At 42.1% G+C, this 18812-nt stretch overlaps 1 protein-coding gene across 1 annotated transcript in view; it reads left to right on the top strand.

Moving 5' to 3' along the window:
• Window positions 1-4805: 4805 nt before the first annotated feature.
• LY75 (lymphocyte antigen 75) overlaps window positions 4806-18812 on the top strand; it is a 48248-nt gene continuing 34241 nt past the window's right edge. Inside the window, exons 1-12 of the mRNA XM_072874390.1 lie at window positions 4806-4986; window positions 7315-7689; window positions 8686-8859; window positions 9137-9301; window positions 9897-10007; window positions 11744-11884; window positions 13658-13846; window positions 14518-14675; window positions 15618-15728; window positions 16991-17079; window positions 17436-17608; window positions 17785-17981. Of these exons, the coding sequence (XP_072730491.1) occupies window positions 4902-4986; window positions 7315-7689; window positions 8686-8859; window positions 9137-9301; window positions 9897-10007; window positions 11744-11884; window positions 13658-13846; window positions 14518-14675; window positions 15618-15728; window positions 16991-17079; window positions 17436-17608; window positions 17785-17981 (1968 nt within the window). The 5' untranslated portion in view covers window positions 4806-4901. The remainder of the gene's footprint in view (window positions 4987-7314; window positions 7690-8685; window positions 8860-9136; window positions 9302-9896; window positions 10008-11743; window positions 11885-13657; window positions 13847-14517; window positions 14676-15617; window positions 15729-16990; window positions 17080-17435; window positions 17609-17784; window positions 17982-18812) is intronic.

The following is an 18812-nucleotide window of genomic DNA, read 5'->3' as shown; positions in this document are numbered from 1 at the left end:
GAGGAAGTCCTCTGCCTCAGGAAATAACTCTGCTCCTGCAACTCTCATAAGCCCTCATTTGTTTGGTGGGGTTTTTTTGTTTGTTTGTTTGGGTTGGGTTGTGTTTTTTTCCCTGTAAGGGCCTGGGTATTGCAAACACCAGTGTTGCAAGGTGGAAAATGTAATAAACAACTAGTGTTCACTGTTCAGATGTCACAGTTTCAAAGTCACTGCTGGGGGGAGCAGAGAAAAGCAGAAATTACCATCTCCAGAGCCTCTTCCCACTTTTGGGAGATGCTAGAGGTAGCAAATCCTTTTCCAGCATTCCCTTTGTGCTCACTGGCGTGTGGATGTGCTCAACCTAGCCAGAAAAACTGGATTACAGTGTGTTGATTGTAAAAGAGGGAGGAAGGTTGCTCATGCAAAGTATCTATTTCATGTGGTGAGCAGAAGAGAGATGGGGTGGAGATTTATAGATAGACAGGTGTTGACACTTTCTGCAGGTAACGCTATTGTTATAAACATACGGGCATAAAAGCAAAGAAATTATCTGTTGATGAGCAAGAAAGACTCCTGCTAGAAATACAAGGCTCTTAGTCATGATGTTAGCACCTCGAACGGCTTTTTTGACTGGAAAGGCAAAGTAATCTGCTTGGAAGCAAGAGGAAAGGCTGCTGTGCATTACTGTCAGCTCTGTGGTTGTGTCCCTCCTGCATCCGAAATTCTGTATTTGGTTTTCTCTGTAGGCATGGTTGACGTTTGCTCCACTATTAGTGCTGCTTTGCAATGAGCTGCAGGTATTCATGGGGACATAATAACATTTGTGATTTGTAATACAGAAATTGTTCACCAATTATGCTGTGAGTAATGCTGCTGCGCAGCTCACGTTAAATGCAGAAGCCTCATTGATAAAGCTAGGATAAATCCTTTAAGACGTAGGCTTTGGCATTGTTAAAATTTTGATACACTTTGGTACAAACCCACTTTTTCAATTAACAGAAAACTGTATTAAAGTTCCATAGGTTATCATATGACATACACTGATTCTGATTTTTTCCTGCACTGTTCTTTCCAAAATACTGGTTGGTTGGTTTGTTTTTGTTTGCAGAGTGATTGCTCCCTTTACAGCCATCTTTCTCAAGGAAATATTTTTAATCCTCCTTTTTCAAATCTGGCATGGTTAAAACATGAATGACAAGAGGAGGCCACGGGAGAGATTGCTTAGGTCAGAGGATCAGCAAATTCAGCAGAGAAAAGTTTGTTTGAGATACTGCCTTTGAAAGCTAGCTCCATTAGGAAGAGATGTGTGGGAACTTTTTACCTTTTTGGGACTGAGAAAGACGCTTTACCATGGAGGCGGAGAGGAATGAGATGACTTTCCAAGTTCTACTCTCCAACTGCATGTAGCAATGTTATGCAGAACTAATACCAGAAATAGATACCAGTTGTATAAATGTTGATGTTGTCCTGGTTTCAGCTGAGATAGAGTTAATTTTCTTTATAGTGGCTGGTATGGGGCTATGTTTTGGATTTGTGCTGAAAACAGTGTTGATAATACAGAGATGTTTTAGTTGTTGCTGCACTAGTCAAGGACTTCTCAGCTTCCCGTGCTCTGCCAGGTGCAGGAGAAGCTGGGAGGGGACACAGCCAGGATAGTTGATCCAAACTGACCAAAGGGCTATTCCATACCACATGACGCCATGCTCAGTATATAAAGCTGGGGAAGAAGAAGGAAGGGGGGGACATTCAGAGTGATGGCATTTGTCTTCCCAAGTAACTATTACGCGTGATGGAGCCCTGCCTTCCTGGAGATGGCTGAACACCTGCCTGCCCATGGGAAGGAGTGCATGAATTCCTTGCTTTGCTTTGCTTGCATGCACGGCTTTTGCTTTACCTATTAAACTGTCTTTATCTCAACCCTCGAGTTTTCTTACTTTTGCTCTTCCGATTCTCTCCCCCATCCCACTGGGGGGGAGTGAGCGAGCAGCTGTGTGGTGCTTAGTTGCCGGCTGGGGTTAAACCATGACAGATGTGTACCAGCTCTCTAGGGAAATAGAAGCATTTTGACTCTACTCAGGTGAGGAGTTGTCAGCCTGGAAGTTACTGGTGGCAACTGGTAGTCTTGCAATGGACACGGAGGCTGGCTTTTCTGGGTAGGTTGTGTGGATTTCTGGTTGAGCTCTTGGGATATGAGATATCAAAGGATATTTTCCAGTGCCCAGGTCCTTCCAATTCCTGTAGCACTAGTCTGTGTGTCAGTGGTCCTACAGAGATCAGTGTTGTCACGGTGGGTTTTGTCCTGCACACGCTGCCAGGTAGACTGGCAGTCCTTTGCCTTAGTGGGGGACTGCATGGCATCACAGTGCACAAAATTTGGTTAGCCACAGAGATACTGTGCAAGCCCACTGAAGGGTTAACAACCACAATTTGCATATTAGCTTTTAATTGATCATTTCCACAGACCACAAAACATTGTACCTCAACTTATTTTATCTTAGTAGAAGACAAAAAAAAAAAAGAGAAACAACAACCAAACAAAAAAAGTATTTGTATTCAGGCTTTTTTTTAAATGCTCTTGATATAAATAACAGTAAAACTACTTGTTTACATGCGATTTTTCAGTAACTTCCTATTTTTTAAACTTCTGTCATCAAAACACTGACTTCTTGTTTTGTGCGTAAAGCACTTTAACCAAACAGTTGTACAGGTGTGAGTCTATACACTCTTCTCTGTCTGCTGCTTGGCTGGGGGCAGATGGAAGGGATGTGTTTTGGTGGGATCACCAGGGCTGTACATTGTGTACCTCCTCTTACATTAATGTACGACAGAATTTAAGTGTAGGGCATGCACATGCACACAAAACTGAAACTAAGGCACCAGTGCAAACAGTGATCTTTCCTATCCTTGGGCATTCTTTAATTTTTGAGTCAGGATCAGGGTCCGATCCTGTGTTATCCAGCATGGTATTTTATAAACAGATAAACAAAAAAGGACCTCAAATTGGAAGTGCATATTGGAAAGCATATGTTATATACATTAAGATAACTTAAGAGAACCTCCCCTCTATTAATATACATATTTGCTGATACATGTTCGGTATATAGGATGCTGTTAATTTCAGAGTTGCTGGTCTATGTTCAGTAAATATGCACTGCACGGTCTTAGTTTGAAGGTTAAACTCTTTACTACTCTCCATACCAAAACTGGGACAGTCAGGTATTACACTGAAAATAGCACGTATTCGCAAAGGTTCGTGGGGATGCAGAGATTCACACCTACTGCTTCTTGTTATGATGTTTTATTTAAACAGAGACACACCATCCCACCACGTATTTTATTTTAGTTTCAATAGCTTGCTTTTGTATCAGGCTCACCAGTGGGGAATTTCTGCCTCCCACTCTCTATGTGGAGACTTTAAAGCTTCGCTCTTCCAGAAAACGAACCATGTCTGGTAGCACAGCTTCGACTTTGCTGCAGCTACGGACCCCTCTCTGCCTGAACCTGATTTCTGATTTTCCAAATAGCTCCTGCCTTGGCAGCCAGGTCTTGCTCTGCGGTTTCCAGCAGGAGAGAACATTTGCTCACTTACAGATGCCTGGTTTTGTTCACTGTCTTTCCACCCAATTCCCAGCCCGGCACACCCTCAACTCCTGCGTTCCTCGGGTGTCCAGATTCCTACATGATGGGCACATTTGAAACGCGTAAAACAGCACATTGCGCTTCTCATCTTTATGAAAATCTAGTATTTCTTTCCCTGAACGACTGCTCCTCCAAGTCTAATCAAAATAGATTTTCCTAGCCAAAAATCTTTTTTTCTTGTGACTTTGCAAGTGCTTTCTTGCACAGCTGGGGTTCGAGCTATACAGCCTTTCCAGGTCAGCACCGAATCACCCAACACACAGCTATAAACAGACACGATTTTATTTTACATAGTTTCATAGTGTCAGTTTTCCTTCTTTCTCTTTTCCTTCTTCAGGCCAACTGTTTCTCCGCATCTTTGTGTTTTTATTTTTGGTTTCTGTAACTTCCTGTAGCCAGCATCATAATTTTCTCAGCAACAGTTATTTCAGCTCATCCCCTCCTCCCCCTTCCCTGGCAGAAACGGATCAGACAATTGCAATTTTAGCTGCTAGCTACCAGAAAACTCTTAGAAAGTACGGCAAGGCTGCCCGGCCCGCTTCTGCTCCCTCTTCAGCTTCGCAAAGGTCCAGCTAGCCCCTCCGGGGGGGTGAGGATCACAGGGTAGCGTTTACAGATGTATTATTTGATCCATTTTTACGTGTTTTACTTCAGTGTCTGCTATTGTTTATGATTTTTGGTTTATATTCTCTTCACTTTTTGCCTTTTCTTCACTTTTAGCACTTATGCTTTCCCTTTCTTTCCCAACTGAACTTCTAAAAACTTTTTTTTTAGTTTTAACTTTGATTACCATGCGATAATTAGGTCTGCTTTTCTATTTTTTCTTCATTTTTCCTCGGGGTTTCCTCATTTTTCTCCTCCTTCCTTTTTTTCCTTCACTTTTCCTCTTTTTTTTTTTCCTCTCTCCTCCTGTTCCCTTCACTTCCCCCACGTTCTCCTCACCTTTACTCTGACTTCTTCACTTGCGGTTCCCCTTTCCCTTTCCCTTTCCTGCGTACCGCTCCCCTCAGCCGCCACCTCGCTCCCGCCGGGGCCGCCGGGGCCGGCGCGTCCCCGCCGCCTCGACCCCTCACGCCCGGCCGCCGCCCGGCCCCGGCCCCGCCCCGCACCTCGCCGCAAGCTCGGGGCCGCTCTTCTCCTGGCAACAAGTGACGCTCGGCGGGGCGGACCAATCCGGCCGGCTGCTCGCGGTCCCGGCCAGCCGGCGTCGGGCGCGACGCTCCGGCAGAGCGAGCCCGGCAGCGAGCCCGCTCCGCGCAGCCTGCGCGCCGCGCCGCGGGAGGATGGCGCGGGCGGCGGGGCTCTGCCTGGCCGTCTGCGGCCTCGCCTGGCTCCTCGCCTGCCGCGCGGCCCGCCCGGACCCCTCAGGTAAGCCGGGCGCCCGCTTTGCGAGGGGGGGGAGGCGCTGCGCGGGTGCGCTGCGGAGCATGGGGCGCGGAAGGCCCTTCTCCGCCCCGGCGGGCGCCTGAGGGGGAAGGCGGCGCGGTGACGGGCCTCCCGCCCCGGCGGTTCCCGGCGCCCCCGGGCGTTGCGCTGGGTGGCGAAGTCCAAGTGCGTGGAAACAACGTGGGAAACTTCCAAGGAGGAACGAAGAAGGAGGAAAATGTCCCAAACCTCCCTCCCGGACCGTGCGCTTCGCCTGCGGCGTCGCGAAACCAGCCGCTGCCCGCCGCCCCCGGGTGCCACGTTCCCGGTGCCCACGGTGCCGGGGGCCGCCCCCGAGCCGGGGCGGCGGCGGGCCGGCGGAGCGGAGCGGAGCGGAGCGGTGCGGTGCGGTGGGGTGGGGCGGAGGCGGGCCTTCGGCCTCTCGCCTCCGGAGGAGAAATAACCCGAGCTCCGGCAGGTCCCCTGCAGGGCGTCAAGCCGTCGTTTTTATTCGCTGCTTTACGCGCAGAGAGAGGAAGGAGGCTTATCCTGTCTTTCAGAAGGCAGGTGGAAAAGTTTCATGTTGAGCAAATTCTTGCAAGCCAAAGCCGCTAGCTTGGTGAGAGCTGCTGGGAAACGAGCGCTTCACTAAACAGTTGGACCTCACGTATTTTTATATCCTTTAACAGTAGCAGGCTTGGTTTTGTAGCTAAAGACATCAGGTAAAACTTCATGGCCAGAGTGTTGAACTGGAGTAATTGAACACTGGTATTAATAAATTGCTGTACAGAGAGATTTGGTGAGACAGTAGCAGTAGTTTTTCTGGGGAAATTTTAAAGAGTGGTTTTCTTCTTGATGTCAGAACGAGGGTTGTGTGGGAAGATGTGAAAGAAGAATGAGGAAAGGGAAGATCTGAGAAGAGGCTGAGAACATGTCACAAGAAATTGAAAAGAAGAAAGTCGGGGACGGGGAATAAAAAGCAAAAAGCAGATATAGTGCTGAAAAAGCACAGGCTAAAAAGATACCACAAAAGCAAGTTTGGTTGTTAAAATGTCTTTCTTTGTCTTTCTTAGTTCATAGGATGAAAGAGACGGTTGGTTGCAGTGTGCTATTTTAGAAGTCACTGCAGTAGGTGGCTGACTTAGAGATTCTTCTTTACAGTTTGACCAGCTCGGTACTATTTAGATACTATTTGGCACTTACACAGTGGAAAATTCACGAGTATACTGGGAAGTAGTGGTAAAATTCACTGCATAACATCACTGAATATTTTCCTTGCTGTTCAGCCAAACCTATTATTAAGTCATATTAAAAAAACGCAGTAGGAATGTGATTGACAGTGCATTACTATTAAATACAAAACACTACTCAGCAGATTCCTTATTTAAACAGCAGAGTAATAGCCTTGTGGGTCTGGGACAGCCGAGGTCCATTTCAGCCTGGTTAGTGAAAGCTTTATACTGCGGGGCCATCTTTATTGTGGCATAGAAAGAGTTTTAGGGCATTTTTTCCCTTGGTTAGCTTAAACCTACTGCCACTTGTCAGAGGTGTTCTTATACTGGCAGAGGTGTCAGCTTGTATCAGTAGGGTGATCCATATCTTTTTAAAATTGTATACTGTGCTTTGTCAACTTTTTTTTTTTCTTTTTAATGACAAGCTACACCACAGCTGAAAATGAAACTAGGGTTCCTCTGTCATTTTAAAAATGATACTCCTAAACTTTGTGTGGCATCTTTGGTGGGATATTCATTCTCAAACTCTCTCCCAAAAGCAGTGCCAGTTATTTTAGTAATACTGCAGTTGCACCCACAAACTGGTTCACGTATGAGCCTATCATGCTGTGTATCGTATATTATATACAGTTTAAAAGTAAAAAAGTGCTTACTAAGTGAAGATTATTATTAATTATATTTTATGGTACCTGTTGTGTGTAACTGCATTTGCAGATAGGCATGAAGACAAGATTCTTTACCCAGTAGATACTTGCAAATTAATCAGAGGTTGAGCCAATCAGTATGTGTTAAAATTAAAGGAAGAATTCTCATCAATAGGATTGGACTTAGAAAACAGCCTCATTTTATCTCCCCTCATTTTATAATGACTTTGAAAGAGATCTTTTCTTTTTCCCCAGAAGTAAAGAGTACTCACTAAAGAGCAGGAAAATGTACTTAACGTGGCTTATAGGAAAGAGGTAGTATAATGTACAGACAGCAGTTGCTGTACTTTTCTGGTGGCATGTCTCAGAATGTGATTACACTTTTAAAAATAAACTTCCTGTGAAAGTGATACTGAATCATACCCATATGTGGATATTTGTTTGTTCTTATACAGGCAATGATGCTTTTACCATTCGCCATGACACACTGAACAAGTGCATACAAGTTAAAAACTCACGGATAGTGATAGATGACTGCAAGGAGACAAGTGGAGCTTTATGGAAATGGGTATCCCAGAATCGCCTCTTTCATTTGGGGTCCAAGCAGTGCCTGGGACTTGATATATTCACCAAATCACTGTCTCGCCTGAAAATGGTTGATTGTAACTCAGAATTAATGCTGTGGTGGCGATGTGCTGATGCTTCCATCCTTGGTGCATCTCAGTACAAAGTGACTATCAAGAGTACCTATGTAACTGCAAGCATAAATGCAACAGACCAGTGGAGAAGCAACAGTTCCTCTCATGATATATGTCGGTATCCTTACCGTGGTAAGTTTGCACAGGGGTTTTGAGGATTTCTGTTTTTGTTAAGGGCTTGTTGCTGTATGTCTATGCCAATAAATTCTTAAAATTAATCAGATAAAAAGACTGATCAGTAAATCAATAGAATGTTTTGCTGTAGAGTGAGATTGATATTCAAGTATGAAACTTTAACAGTTTTTAATAAAAAATAAATATGCACAACTGCAGAAGTTGTGTTACTGAGTGGCTTTCTTAGCATGTTTAAATCCCTCCCCCCATATTTTAGTGAGAGCCTATTATGAAATATCAACCACCTTCTGTCAGAACTGACGCTGTCTTCTTCACAGTGATGGGAATTTTGCTGTTAGCTCAAATAAGAGCAGGATTTGAGGATATTTTATTTGCTGGTAGGCTGTACAATCAAATTCAGTGGATGCTGCTAGCTTGCAGCCTGTTGGACTGTCAGGAACCATCCATTTGCTTTGGTCTGATAGTCTGTCCACTTGCTGTGGAAGCCAGTCTCATCTGAAATCTCATGCTTGTTGGAAGAAGTGGTGAAAACTTGCTTTACCATACTTAAGAGCAGAATTTTCTTTGTATTTGAATTGTTCAAAGTGGCCAGCCTGAAGAGCCCAGTCAGCTCCAGTTTGAAATGTTTTCCCTCTTTTGTATATGTTGATTCCTAGAGCCTTGTTCTGTAGCACTCTGTGCAAACCACCTGGATTTCAGCAGGGCAATGTATTTATCCGTAACTTACCAGGAAGGGTGAAACAAGTTCCTGCTGTTTTATGCCCCACTCAGAAGACGAAGTACAGAAAAATACTTTCGTCTCATTTCTTTCAGTTCTGGCATTGCTGTATATTATCTGTAACAAAAAGATACGGTGTTTTAAGACCACAAGTGCAATTTGCATGCTTTTGAGTTAACTATGTCTGTACAAGCAGTAACATTGATTTGCTGTCCTTTCCTCTGCTGGTCAACTTGTATCTACTTCTTTAATTTTTATTTTTTTTTTTCCTGCAGAGGTTTATACCAAAGATGGGAACTCCTATGGAAAACCCTGCAAGTTCCCCTTTCTGTATAATAAGACGTGGCATCATGACTGCATTCTGGATGAAATGCATACGGGTGGGAAATGGTGCGCCACATCTGAAGATTATACTCATGATGGAAAATGGGGAATCTGCTTACAACCAGGCACGTTGGGTTTCTAAATAGATGTCCTAAAAGCGTTCTGTCACTTCACGTCTGTATGGCTCCACCTTGGTGTAGCACGTTGCTGTTAAGCTGGGTAAAAGCAGGTCCCTTTTCTATTGCAGCGTTGACAGGACGATCAGCACACACTTACTCTGCAGTATATGTGATTACCAATATAAAAATTGATAGACCTTCAGTATTATAATTATTCTTTTGAAACTTTCATGATGTTTCAGTATAGTTGTAGTTACAAGAACCTTCTGCTTCCTTTAAACAGAGGATGGTTGTCATGATATCTGGGAACGTGATCCGGGATCTGAAAGTTGTTACCAGTTTAATACACAGTCTGCTCTTTCTTGGAAGGAAGCTTATATTTCATGTCAAAGGCAAGGGGGAGATCTACTTAGCATCCAAGATGCATCGGAATTAAGTTACATACAAGGTAGGCGTAATTATTCACATAGGAATATCAGGAAATCTTGAGAAATTAACATAAGTGAAGACAGCATTTTAGTTTCTGTCTTAAAATTATGGGTTAAAACTTGATTGGACTTAAAATGCATTGGTGCTTTCATTTGTGTAGCAAAAATAAGCTGCTAATCTCACTTTAGAGGTTTTTGTTTGTTTTTTTTTTTTTTTAATTTATCTGTGTGATTTCATTGTAGTGGTTAGCCGTTGTTCATATTTATAATGAGGAATGTCCCCAAAATCTCAAATATGGGCCAGAGTGGCAGTTGATGTTTTAGCAGCATGTTACCCGCTTGTTGTTTTGAAATCATCCTCGCTGATGTTCAGGCTTGGCCTGGAGGAATTATCAGTGTGCCCTTGGGAATATAAAACCAAAGGAGAAACATCTGAAGCCACTGGGAGGGAAGACTTGTGTGGGTGAATTCCTCCTCAGTTCAAGAAAGGTTGCATATCCGATTATAGTAGCATGTATGCCCTTTCAGATCACATTTTTAATTTAAAGGAGACCAATAAAGGATAAGCATTTTATACTATTGTTTTCTTCCAAAAAATAATAAATTTATCTCCAGCTAAGGATGACATCGCTGAGATCTTTTGGATTGGCTTAAATCAACTGGATGTTTCTGGAGGTTGGCAGTGGTCAGATCACAAACCTTTGAATTTCCTCAACTGGCATCCAGGTAATGATGTTTCTGGGGGTATTAACAGTATTCACAACACAAACTAGTATTTTGCTTAGCTTTTTTTTTTTTTTTTTACCCTCTCCATCAGATTTCATCAAAACAATCATTGTTGTTCCACTTCTGTTAAAAGTTCGGAAGCATCTTTTCCTCCTACCCAGTGAATCTTTCTGCACTCGTTCTATGTTTATGGATGATTAGGTTAATAAGTCTCTAAAAAGGTAAAACTTAAATAGTATCTTTGAGGTCCACTTTAGTAAAGAATCTACAGCTTCCCTAGCTGCTCAATTTCTCCTCCTACTGACAGAATGGCATTGACTTTCCTCAAATATTACAATTATTGATGTATGTGCAAGAACTAACATTACTTAGAAGCCCAACTTGTGTTTTTAAACTTCAAGGTTGCTTAAATTTGTTTCAAGTTGAAGATGAAAGAAGTATAAAACCTTTGAAAAAAACGTTTTAATTGCTCCCAAGTTCCTAGTAGAATTGGTGAGAGTCTTGTTTGATTGGAATCTTCAGCATGTATTTGTAATATTCTCACAAATATGCCATGGATGTGTATACGTGAGAATCCTGGAGGAATAATAATCAGGAATACTGAAGGTAATATTGTTCTGTCATTCAAGCTGAATTTGACCTTTTTGAAGTGGAATTCTCTTTTTCCTTCAGTTTCTAGAATAGTGCTGCAACATGAGTTCTGGGAAAGATAGGAAGTGGTTTCTGTTACTTCTTTGAAAGCTTTACTAAGAAATTTCTGTGAGATTTTCCAAATGTGGTCTTTCTTTTGTAAAGATGAAGGACTTTTCTGCTGCTTGTACTACCGCTGCACGTTCTTCTGGAACTGTGATGACACTGTCAGACTGTAATGCAGAGCTAGAGACCAGACTATCCCAAGTGACAGTGGCATAATGTAGTCTGCAGTTAGGGCAGACATACTAATGTCTATCCCTCTTGTGAAAAATATTTGCTGTTATCTAACAGGAATTTTGCAAGCTGCAAGTTGTGCCCATTACTTCTTGTCCTTTCACTGTACACCTCTGAAAAGAGCCTGGCCTGGTCTCTGTTGTACTCTCCCATGAGATCCACCCTGAGCCTTTTGTATGTGAGACTGAACGAACCTAGGGCAGGGGTAGCTGGGGTGCTCTGCGTAGAATGTAGCTCGGGTTTGCATTGGGGCTCAAAGAAAGAGAAAGCCAAAAAGTACCATTGGAAAGGGGCGCCAAGGGAAGCTGGGGAATGCAAAAAAGAGTTCTTCTCTGTGATATTTTTAATTTGGGGCCTTGTCTCAGGTTTCTGTTAAGGTAAGGGTTATGGTTAGTGTTGAGAGAAAGAGTGCAGAGCTGTGTTTGGAGTGAGGCTGGAAAGGGGCTGCCAAAGGAAACTGAGGGCTGCAAAAAGGGTTCTCCCCTGAGATATTTCTAGTCTGGGAAAGTGCTCAGCCAAGGGTTTGTTGTATTGTAAATAGAACATTCCTCCTGGTTCTATGATTAAACATTAGAAAAGAAGTCCAGATTCCTTGATTCTGTAACTTTCTCTCTTACAAAAAACTTTCTGCGGGACCTATGGTAGGACAGGTGCCTTCACTCAAAGCAAGTTATGTTCTTCAAATACAAGGTGCTGTACTATGGAAAGTATATTATTCTTGTATTGAAAAGCAATAGAAAAAAGAAGCAGTCACTACCTTACTGTTTGATAACTTGTGCTCTTCTATTTTTATTTGTTCCTGTCTATAGATATGCAGAGTTTGTCCCCGTTGGATGGGACTAGCTGCGTGGTGATGAATGCTGCCTCGGGTCAGTGGCAGAGTTACCATTGTGAGACTCCACTTCCATATATTTGTGAGAAGTCACTCAGTGAAGTTTCAAGCCTCCCAGGTAGGACAACTTGCATTTTTGTATGTTACTATGAGTATAATGTTGACTTAGAGTCTTTTTTGCCCTCCCCATGCCTTCTTAGGCATTTCTGCCAAAACAGTTTCACAACAGCTTTGGGTTTTTTAGCGGAGCGGAAGCAAACTCTGTATCTTCAGTGTCAAGATGATGCATCACAAATAGCTTTCATTTTTTGCAGGTTTCTCATTCATATGTAAAGCATTTCCCAGCACAGTCCTGCCCTTTTCATCATGTTTTTCTCCATGGCTTGTGCCTTCTTTCATGTGCTACTGGAATTCTGGAACTGGCAGTTACACCTCAGACCTTTCCATCTCTGCTTGAAGCCCATTCCTCTCACTCTTTGTGTGTATTGAAATACAATGGGACCTACCTGGGGCTTGGATCAAACTCTGTTGAATTCAAACAGAAGTAGTTAGATGGCCTTACTATCCTTTGAAACCAGGCCCAGCACTGGAAAACAGAGTGCAAGAGTTGGTAGCTTGCCCAGTGTATAGTCTTTCCTGGATCCATAACAGCTCTTAGAAGATAAAAGTAAATAATACAGTAGGAAAACCAGAACAGTTTAAAGCTTTATTCTCTCCTTCCCCCCCACACACACATACAGTCCTTCAGCCTTTACAGGGTCCAGCTGTGACATATAACTGCTTCCATGCTTTTGGCCATTTACCTGTCCCTGGGTGTCCAGCTCTTCCCATATCCTTGGCCTGTTCTTGTTCTTCCATGTGTGCTTTGGCCTTACCCAGTTTCCCGGGCTCATGCTTGTGGGGCTCTCATGGGAAAACTTCTACTGGAAGATGATTGTCCTTGGATGAGGGGGAGGACTAGGGGATAAGAGGGATGAAGCAGTGTCCTGGAGGTGGAAAGTGTCATGGAGCATCACTGGCTAAGGCACATTCTCTCTGGCTCCCCCAGGGGAGGTGTGTGCCTTTGAGGAAAAAAAAATTAGTAAGCAGTTTAAATTTAACTAAACTGGTTCCAATTTTTAAATGATCCCTTGAAAACTAGTTGTCAGTTAACCATCCTTATGTGTTCTCCGGCTCCTCAGTGGGGTATGTGGAGTTGTTACCAGTGTTTATACAGTGTTTTGTTGATTAAAAACCAAAATTCTTGTGATTGGAGTATTTTATAGTGTATTTTGATCCAGAAAGGTTATTAGTATATACCTTTTTCAGCATGCATTAAAACCAGTTTGAATTCTTGAATATCTTAGTTTTCAGAAGAAAAAATATTTAGAACTAAATATTTGTTTTATTGTGAGCTATTCAAAATTGGTGTTATGCATGGTGCTGTGTATAGATAATAATGCCCTATAAAAGTGCAAACCCCTGCCAGAACAAAACAAGCAACTTTTTGTTGAAGCTGCTGTCTTGCAATGAAGTAACTTGTTTTGCCTTTAATTGCTTTTGAAATCTTGCTTACTGTTACTTCCGAACCTTTCGCTTACACTAAGACCAGCTTGGTGTAATGCATTCCAGCTTTTTACTTTCACTCCCACTAACTTCTTTCTCCTTCTGCCTACCTCATGGCCCCAAAATATACTAATCCCCATAATGCTTCTCAGTCAAGTCTATTTGCTTGACTAAGTTCTGACCATTTCTTGAAATATTAGCTCTGAAGAGATGTGAACACATTCTGATCACTACTTTCTGGCTGTTTTCAAGGTGCTGCTAGATTTAAAACACAAAGAAAATGCCAACCCATTACACTAGCCAATGTAAAACAAAAGCCTCTAATTCCATTTCTCTTCACTATTAGAGTTTTGGAGACACTTGGATACTCGCTGTGATTTGGGCTGGCTTCCCCACAATGGTTTTTGCTACATGCTGGTAAACAACCAGGCACCTTGGAGTACGGCAGATGAGTTGTGCAAAGCAAATAAGAGTAACCTCATCAGCATACACTCATTAGCAGATGTCGAACTGGTTGTTACAAAGCTTCATAATGGTGAGTTGGGATACTTGTAAAGGTCAAGCACCAAGTGCTGCACACCACACGTTACAAACCGCTTTCCATGTTCTAGCATGTGATTGTCATAGCCTCTAGCTTTTAAATGAAGGTGTTAGCACTAGCCTGGGTACAAGCTCAGCATTGAGGGTTGCTGTTCAGGTCCAGTCCCTCTGTATTAGCTCTTGTTTTGGTTTGCTCTTATTTATTTATTTATTTATTGGGCTAACCTACTTCTAGTTGCCTAATACCTTGTGTCTAATTTTCTCATTCAAAGAGAACTGTAGATAGTTGGGTCAATATTTGTCTACTGGGTCACTGAACTAATAAATGTTATCTGTACTCTGTGGTCTTATGTTTTTGTGTGCACTCTAAAAATTAAATTTGGTTGAGCTTTTTTTGCTTGAGTGTTCATTATTTCTGGGTGTTTTTTTCCATTTGTTACCTTCTCTGTGAAGCTTATTCACATTCATGAATATAAGTTAAGAAACAAGATAACAAAAACTTACTGTAGTCGTCTCAAATCCCCTTTCTCACTGTAAGAAAAAAATTGTGGCATTTATGGTGTGCAGTATAGTGATAAAAACATAATTTTGCTGATTTCACATTCCTTTCCAATTAGTTTGAATATTATTTTGAACCTATGGTGTTGTCCTAATTTTAAATTACAGATGCTAAGGAAGAAATGTGGATGGGTCTCGTGAATGAAGATGTACCAACCTTGTTCAAATGGTCAGATCGCTCAGCTGTGGTTTTTACATATTGGGATCAGAATGAACCAAAAGTTTCTTTTAACACCACTCCTAACTGTGTGTCATATTCTGGCGAGGTAGGAATACAGTGTTGCGTTTTTCTAGGCTTTTTCCATCATAGTAGAGGCAACACTGATGGGTGTGAAAGTCAAGGGGAGGGTAAAGCAGGTAACTGATTTTATTTCTGGAATAATCTTTAAAATACAGATGATCATTTTTCCACAAGCAAATTTCTTAAAATTATTTAGCTGACACTTGGTAGCTGTGTACTGCAAAGAATGGAAGAAATTGCTCACAGCGCTGAGACTGGCTCTGCTGTTGGCCAGCCAGTTGTCTTTGTCACTCTGCATTTTGGGTTACCGTATTCTTACATAATTCTTACATGTCTGTGGCAGAGAGCTAGGAAGGAGGTGGGCTGAACTATTGAAAGGAAAAGCTGGGTTCAGTCATCTCCAGGACCAGTTTGGGGGACCTATCTGAGGATGGGTAGTGAGATACCTCAGTAAGAGAAGAGGAGAGGACAGACAGTGGGGGGATACAGTACAGAAGAAGCAAGGGGTGGGTGAGAGAAGGAGGTCACAAAGAGGAGTGAAGAGGGTAGCAGGCTGTATCTCATCTCCCAGATTCAGTAGAAAACTGGGGCAAGCGTCTGCCTGCTGTGCTGTCAGGCTGGCAGTAGAGCTCATGTGCTCAGCTCCTCTGAGCTGCCTCCTCCCTGCCTCTGCAGAAAGCTGAGCACACCCCCTGCACCCGTTCTCTCCCTGATCTGAGAGAGTTGGCACAACCCTGGCCTTTTCTTCCCTTTTCAGATGTGATCCAGAATCCTCCCATCTCCACATTTGTCAGCTTTCTCTCTCCCTTCCAAACATGCACCTATGCATATAATCCAGGGTATCCCGCCCCCAATGTTTTTGCTAGAGGCATTTTGGCTTTCCTCCTTATGAAAACTCAGCCCCTGCACTGTGGAAATTGAAAGATTTTAGATTTTTAAATACTTTTTTTTCCTTTCCTTCTCACAGATGGGACAGTGGAGAGTCAAATCCTGTGAAGAAAAATTGAAATACGTATGCAAGAAAAAAGGAGAGATTTTGAATGAAACAAAATCAGATAAAAGTTGTTCATTGGAAGAGGTAATAGGAAGTCTGTATTTCTTTTACTTTCACTTGGTTCAGAAACCTGCATAAAATTACTTATTTCCTCTACTTCCCTTTTCCTTCTTGCCCATACAATAAAGTCTATGGAACATTTTAGCTGAAAAAGGACATTTATGTAGCATGAGCCAAATTTCAGATTCTCCTAAGCAGGCTCTGGATGTATTACCGCTCTGTTTATTGATGAAAGTATTATGAACTTGTACGCAGGAGATGTTGTGTTTGAAAAAAAATAATTGCTTTTAATAGATATGTTATCGCTAATGCCATTTGCTCTGTGGTTTTCGCTTTAAGTATGTTTTAAAATTTAGGATAAGCACTTTGCAACATAATCTCATTTATCAACCCCTGCATATCTTTAGGTTTCTGTTATGCTTCACTTGTCTCTCATTTTTGTTCTTTGACTTGAATAAAGGTGGGGATTTTTTTGGTTGTTTTGTTTTTTTTGGTTGGGTTGTTTTTTTTTTTTTACAGTATAACATGTTACAGCATAAATAAGGCTTGAAAATAAGTCTTTTCTGTTTTGAACAATCTTGGGATGGTATTACTAGCTACTTCAGAGTTCTTTCTTTCAGTTTTGTGTGGCATATTGCCTGCAAGAGGAAACGTGTTTACTGCTTATCTTTCTTTCTGCACAACCTCAGAGTATTTTTACTCTGTCTCTTCAGAGACTGCCAGCATGTAGAAGTTACAGCTGTTTGTGCTGTTCAGACACCAGTGGCATTGGTAGGCTAGCGAAGAGGTAACGCATTAATGTTCCTTGAAATTTCAGTGTAAATATAGGGGAAAAGATTTGAATAATAGGGAAATTTTGTAAGTTCACACATTTTTGGTATAAAATATTTTTTTCAGAAGTAAAGAAACACTAGTAATGCTCTCTTATTATTCCTCTGTTTGAATCCTGGTGTTGGTGGAACAGCATGAAAACTCCTATTGTTTTGAATAGGACTAGGCTGTCGCCCTTGTGTTTCTCTCTCTAAATGCACATAGCAGTCAGAAGACTCTGCACAGTTGAGCTAAAACAGTGGTGTATTTTATTCCCATGGTTGCATTATTTCTTAGAACCGTGAATCTGAGAGTTGATGATACTGGACCTTGTATGTGATGCACTGCATTTCTTTCTTGTGTATGCTGTGCTGGCTTGTGGGCACCAACCAATGTTAGCAATGATTTATTTTCTCCTGTAGATAATGCCTAAATTAGGCTGTTATGTATAAATGTGGTTTTTGTTCTCTAACCAGGGGTGGGAGAGACATGGAAACTACTGTTACAAGATTTATAAAACGGAAGTTTCATTTGGAGCACAGTGCAATCTTACAGTGATGAACAGGTAAAGCACATCTCTCTAATTTATGGCATGTTTTACAGTAGGAACCTGGAGATATAGTCAGAGATTAAAACCTATGTATGCTAATTAGCGGTTTATAAAGAAAAAATAGAGACAGAATTGCTTTTGCAGAGAACTAGCAAACCATGTTTTTTCCATGGCGTGACAATGGTAAACCTACAGTGTAAAACCTTCTTGGAAGTATGGGAATTCCCAGCCTGCTGACTCCATGTTGAATATGGGACTGCCTGGACAACCACTTGAACTAACTCATGTAATAGTATGCCTAGTTTTCAAATTGACTCAGTAGTTTCAGATATCTTTCAAATATTGACTCAAATTAATCCGTGAATTTTCAGATTTGAGCAAGAATTTATAAACAGTCTAATTAGAAAACACACCAAAGTTGAAGAAAAATACTTCTGGACCGGTTTGCAGGATATTAGCCAATCGGGAATATATTCCTGGGGTACAGTGGATGGGGAAAAAACTGAAACTGTGACATACACTAACTGGAATTCCTTGCAACCAGGTAAATTTAACAATTAAAAAAATATGTAAAAATACTATCATTTTACATTGAGCAAGCATTGGAGTACCATGTTACAGAACTCCAAGGATGAAATAAAACAGTCATTCAGAAATCTATGGATTTTTTGGAAAACCAGCCAATAGTTTTAAATATGTCTTTGGTGGCTTACATCTTAGAGTTTTCAGGAGGATGTGTGGCCATGCCCAGTGGAAAGTCTCTTGGAAAGTGGGAAACGAAGGACTGTAAAACCACTAAAGCATTTTCTGTCTGCAAAAAATATATCGGGCTGCCCAAGGAGCCAGAAGTGCTTCCAAAGCCAACTGATCCCTGTCCCCCTGGGTGGCACAATGGATCCGGCCTTGCCTGCTATAAGGTAAAATGTTATTCCTATTAGATGTTAATTGCTCGTTACTGCCTTGCAGCAAGTGTGTGATTAGCCATTTTGTGGCTTATAGCTGCTCTGAAGGATATTTCAAAGATGTTTTACACTGGGAGGAGGAATTCATGTTGGTTCAGGCTGACTGCCTCCAGATGTTCTCATGCAGTCATCCTCTGCCGATTCCTGAAAGATGCAGTGTGCTTCCCCTTGCTCTTTCTGTGGCCAGCTCTGCACACCAGGGCTGAGTGGGCGACAGCGTTCACCCGTGCGGCCATCTCAGGAGCCTGGTGCTGATGGAGCATGCCGTGTCTGTATCCTAGCCTGCCTGCCATCATCTGGCACGCAGAGACACCTGAATAGGGAAGGAGAAGCGCTTTGCATCGCCTTCCCTTGTCCTTTTCCTTTCTATACTCTAAGAGTGTAGATAGGAGAGGTGTGATTTTCTCTGGTTTGAATACGGATATCAAACTGTATCGAAAAAGTGCAGTCTCAATTGTATTTTACTGTTTTTGAAGTAAATAGTGGAAGTAAGCAGCCATGCTGTTAGCTGGAATGGCTTAAACAAGTTTGTATTTAGAAACGCAAGGTTTTCCCCTCCTATTAACAATCAAATCAAGTTAAAACTGAGGCTGTTTATTGGATTGTTTGTTCATTATTTCTGGACTCAGCGTCTGCAATGAACTGTGTCTTGTAAACAGCTCATGTAGCAAAGTGGGGAAACCCAGCTTGAATAACAAGGCTGTGGACAAGGATCCTGAAGGGATGGGTCTAGCTGATGTGCAGCATAGCTGTCCCATAGCTGATGGGATGTGACAGCTGGCCCTG

This window comes from Ciconia boyciana, chromosome 10 (assembly GCF_034638445.1).
Source record: "Ciconia boyciana chromosome 10, ASM3463844v1, whole genome shotgun sequence".
Classification (NCBI taxonomy): Eukaryota; Metazoa; Chordata; class Aves; order Ciconiiformes; family Ciconiidae; genus Ciconia; species Ciconia boyciana.
Note: the sequence above shows the minus strand (reverse complement) of the source record. Positions and strands in the feature narration are given on the sequence as shown.